Consider the following 4,869-nt stretch of genomic DNA (forward strand, 5'->3'; position numbering starts at 1 on the left):
CCCCTACTGCCAACTGGGGTGGCAGCAGGGGTGGCAAGGCTGTCATTTAGGGTGGCATTTGCCACCCTATGCCACCCCAGTAGATCCGCCTATGCACAGGAGGATAAACAGGTTAGTGACAATATATTTACAAGTGGATGATAACAAACGTGTGAGTCACTAACCTGGTCTTATAGTTCAATCTGAGCCCAGAGGGTGAGGTTGGTTCCATCTGGTCAGCTGCCAACATGATGCAGCGGTTTCCACTCAGAGAGTCCCAGAGGCTGATGTATTAGAGCAGCAGTCCCCAACCACCGGGCCGCGGACCGGGCCGCACAGAAAAAAGTATATATAATATAATATATATATATATATATATATATATATATATATATATATANGATACCGATACCACCATTTTAGTGCTGGATCGGGGCCCCGTCCGATACTGGTATCGGTGCAACACTAGAAATTAGCGGTCGTAATTCTGAAATTATCCATAGTTTATAAGCCTCGCCGCCCCTTCCGCCAACTGGGGTGGCAGCAGGGGTGGCAAGGCTGTCATTTAGGGTGGCAAATGCCACCCTATGCCACCCCAGTAGATCCGCCTATGCAGATCAGACTCTCAATCCACATGACTTACGTTAAAAAAATTATAGATAAAAGTATGTTTAATGTGGGAGACAATGGGTAAACACATATAAGATAATGTTGCATAAACCTGTCCTTTTTGCCACCATTAAATCTAGATAGGTGCTCTGCTTGCACAGAATTTTTTTTATTATTAATTACTGTCATAATTAATATTAACCAGTCTGGGGTTCCAGTTTACTCTTACCAGCACAGCTGTTACATATAAACAATAATTAATAGACTCTTTCTATAGCCACTTTTAGGAAGAGATAATTCTGTGAATTTATCTATAAGTCTGACATATTACAGCCAGCGCTACGCTCATGCTTCCGGTGTTTGTTCAGATCAGCATACCTATAGTCAATACATGCGTATTGACCATGTGCAAAATAGACTTTAAAGTACCTTGATGGGTGTGTATCCCTTTGGTCATGGACATAAAAAATAAATATATATATATATATATATATATATATATATATATATATATATATATATATATAAGGTCAGATCACCATATTGCTATAAAAAACACCAAAAACTAAGTAATTGAAGTTTTTTGTACATGACTAAAGAGATACACGCCCGTTGAGGTAGTTTAGTCTATTTTTCTTACAAAACTAAAGGGATACACAGGTATTTACTATGGTTATGCTGGTCTGACCCGGTATGCTCGTAAATCTGATCGCTCCACATCAGACTCTGAAGGTGTCACAATACTTACCTTATTTACTCTGGCTAAAATAAACATATTTATCAGAAGCTCCACCTCACACACCAACACCTCTGTTAAACAGAACCTTTTTTTTCTGCTCTCTTGGCTGCAGTTTCATTGGTAACCATTAAATTCCATTAATCAGCTGAATCATTTAAATACATAAATACATTCACGCAGGGCTTTGCATGAACCATTTATGGTAAAATGTGGTTATAAAGAGGTCTTTCAGTATGGAATACCAACCTTTGGTTCCTGAAGGTCTGATCAGGTCACAGGAACCAAAGACCTTCTCTACAGTCATGTTCTACATTTCTGAGGAAAGACCCGAATTCAATTCAGTAATACTTTATTAATCCCAAAGGGAAATTTAGTTTCAATACAGCCCACCCATGGGACGGGGTGTCCAAGGCTTTGCTGCCATGAAAGGTGCTGAACTAAATATTGAAGAATGTAGAATAATGTAGGATATCAGACCAGGAAGCAGTGATGGAGAAGAAATCCAGACTTAAATGGATTCATTCTTCATGAACCCCTTCTTAGGAGAGACCAGGACTGGTTTCTACTCCCATAACAGAGAGGGGATCAGTTTCTTCCATGTAAAGGTTCTGTCCAGCGTTAACTGGAACCATGGGATAACCATCCTGGTTGGACCAGATCAGAGAAATTGTGTTCTACCTTCAGGAACGCGTTTGTGAAGAAGGTCTTTGCTCTCTGGCTTCCTGTCCTCTGTGATTACTGTAATCCAGTCAGAGAACCTTAACTCCTCACCACTGAGAGTCAGACAGGAACAGGTGGCAGCGTCTCCTCCTCCCCTTATTCCTCCTCCTCCTTCTGTTTCTCCTCACAGTCACTCTCTCCCTAATCAGTCCGGCTGCTTTTTCCTCTCCTGCTTTTTGGGATGAAGTTCAGCAAACCACCTCACTCTATGGTGGGCTAAAAGACCCAAAGCTCCGTCTGCCAGGCTACAGAGAAGAGTGGGGCTACGAGGGAAGGATTGGAGGAGGGGGCCACAAGTAGCTGCAGTGGGAATAATGGGAGCTTCCTATGGAAAGAAGGTGAGTGCGAGCTGTTCTAGGTTCTCCGAGACAGTTTTTTGTGTTGGATATAAAACCTGTTAAACATTTTAAAGCTGGTAAGTGATTTTGGTTAAAACAAATATTTACAGCCCGCAGAACTTGAATGAAACACTGAACTTTGGCTCCGCAGGTGGAGCTTAAAACAGAGCAGGAATCTGATTAATAATCCGCCAGTTTGGGCCGTTTACAGGATCAGGAATCTGTGAGGCAGCCTGCTTGAACGGAGCTTATAATCAGGTTATTTCAGCATGAAATCCCCTCCAACCACACTGAAGGGAACAGTCCTGTCCACTTCTAGTTGAATGATATTAAATTTTTTATTAAAAGCTTGATGTTTGGAGGCCTGGAGGACCCAAGCATTAACCAAGAGGGTTATCGATGAGAAAAATGGCTACATTTTCCCATTATTCTCAGTAACATATAAGCTGGAGTATGAGCCTGAGTGTCTTCAGACAAATATATTGAAAGGTCTGAACATTCTTCATCAATGTGACACGTTTAACATGTCAGCATCATTCTGCTCTAGAGTTTGCCTTCTGTTGCAGAACATGCCAACTCTTCTGCTTCAGAACTCCCGATGAATCTATGTGTATTATTCAGGTTGATTATGTTCTCAATATAGAATATTTACTTTACCAAGTCATATCCTCCCTGCAGGAAACATGGGAGACTGAGCTGAATGCTTCCTGCTCTGACATTCTGTCAGAGAACCAGGTGGTTCTGAGGTTCCACAATCACAGCAGAGTGACTTGATGTGCTCTGACATCATGCTGTGTTCAGCATCAGAATCATCAGTATAGGAAGGTGGTCCAACCTCTAGCAGTCTGAACCTGCACCAGCAAAACCACAGAGACCACCGCTTCATCCAGCAGCTCTCTGGTATCAGAAGGAGCTCAGAACCAGACACCAGGAAGATCTGATTTCCACTGTAATGTAAATACAGGAACATCTAGTAAAGCCTGTGTCTCAGATGATTCAACCTCTAAGTGAAGGTCTGAGTCCTCCTAAAAAGCAACTGGTTGCAGCCATGTGGTCCTTGTTGAAATGGTTAAAGTGATAAAAAATCTGATTAAAAACAAAACTCTAGGCTTTGCTGAACTGGGTCTGGTATCTGAAGCTGAGGAAAGACTAAGTGAAATTCCTGAACAGCCTTTAGAATTTCTGCTCCCATCAGAAACCTGAGCACGACCAAATATCTGAGGTATGAGGAGTCACACACCTGTCCAACAGGGCATAGTGGTTTCCATGGGGACAAACAGCTGACAGGAGTACAGACAGAGGTAGGGCAGCTGCAGTACAGGATCACATGGACTCATCTAGATATTTTTAGGTCACTGTTCCCATCAGCTGCTGGAATGTTCCCGAGATGGGGATCAACAAGCAGGAATAACAGACTGAGTGCTCTATACAGCAGCTCTTCCCGCTCAGTTAGTTACAGGTGGCTGCAGGTGTATATTGATGGTGCATTCAGGTAGCATATAGCATAATGGCGGTGTACACTGATAGGAAAAGGATGGTGCATACTGATAGGTAACGGTTCTGTGTAGGCTACATGTGTTGCATACTCATATCTACAGGGGATGTTTACTGATAGCTACATGTGGTGCATACTGATAGCTACAGGTGGTGTATACTGATAGCTACAGGTGGTGTATGCTGATAGCTACAGATGGTGTATACTGATAGCTACATGTGGTGTATACTGATAGCTACAGGTGGTGAATACTGATAGCTACAGGTGGTGTATACTGATAGCTACAGGTGGTGAATACTGATAGCTACAGGTGGTGTATACTGATAGCTACATATGGTGAATACTGATAGCTACAGGTGGTGTATACTGATAGCTACAGATGGTGTATACTGGTAGATACAGGTGGTGTATTCTGATAGGTACCAGATGTGTGTAGGCTACAGGTGTTGTATAATGATAGCTAGATGGTGGTATATAATGATAGCTAGAGATGGTGTATACTGATAGCTACAGATGGTGTATACTGATAGCTACAGGTGGTGTATACTGGTATCTTCATGTGATATATACCAATAGCTACAGGTGGTGCATACTGATAGCTACATGTGGTGTATACTGATAGCTACATGTGGTGAATACTGATAGCTACAGGTTGTGTATACTGATAGCTACATGTGGTGTATACTGATATCTTCATGTGATATATACCAATAGCTACAGGTGGTGCATACTGATAGCTACATGTGGTGTATACTGGTATCTTCATGTGATATATACCAATAGCTACAGGTGGTGCATACTGATAGCTACATGTGGTGTATACTGATATCTTCATGTGATATATACTGATAGCTACAGGTGGTGTATACTGATAGCTACATGTGGTGAATACTGATAGCTACATGTGGTGTATACTGATAGCTACAGGTGGTGTATACTGATAGCTACATGTGGTGAATACTGATAGCTACAGGTGGTGTATACTGATT

At 42.0% G+C, this 4,869-nt stretch overlaps 1 protein-coding gene across 1 annotated transcript in view; it reads left to right on the forward strand.

Annotated features, from left to right (window-relative positions):
- Positions 1-2,184: 2,184 nt before the first annotated feature.
- The window catches only part of LOC107101446 (protein FAM107B-like), a 22,954-nt gene continuing 20,269 nt past the window's right edge, over positions 2,185-4,869 (forward strand). Inside the window, exon 1 of the mRNA XM_015400379.1 lies at positions 2,185-2,385. Within this exon, the coding sequence (XP_015255865.1) occupies positions 2,362-2,385 (24 nt within the window). The 5' untranslated portion in view covers positions 2,185-2,361. The remainder of the gene's footprint in view (positions 2,386-4,869) is intronic.

Source organism: Cyprinodon variegatus, unplaced genomic scaffold, assembly GCF_000732505.1.
Source record: "Cyprinodon variegatus isolate N-32 unplaced genomic scaffold, C_variegatus-1.0 Scaffold31, whole genome shotgun sequence".
NCBI classification, from domain to species: domain Eukaryota; kingdom Metazoa; phylum Chordata; class Actinopteri; order Cyprinodontiformes; family Cyprinodontidae; genus Cyprinodon; species Cyprinodon variegatus.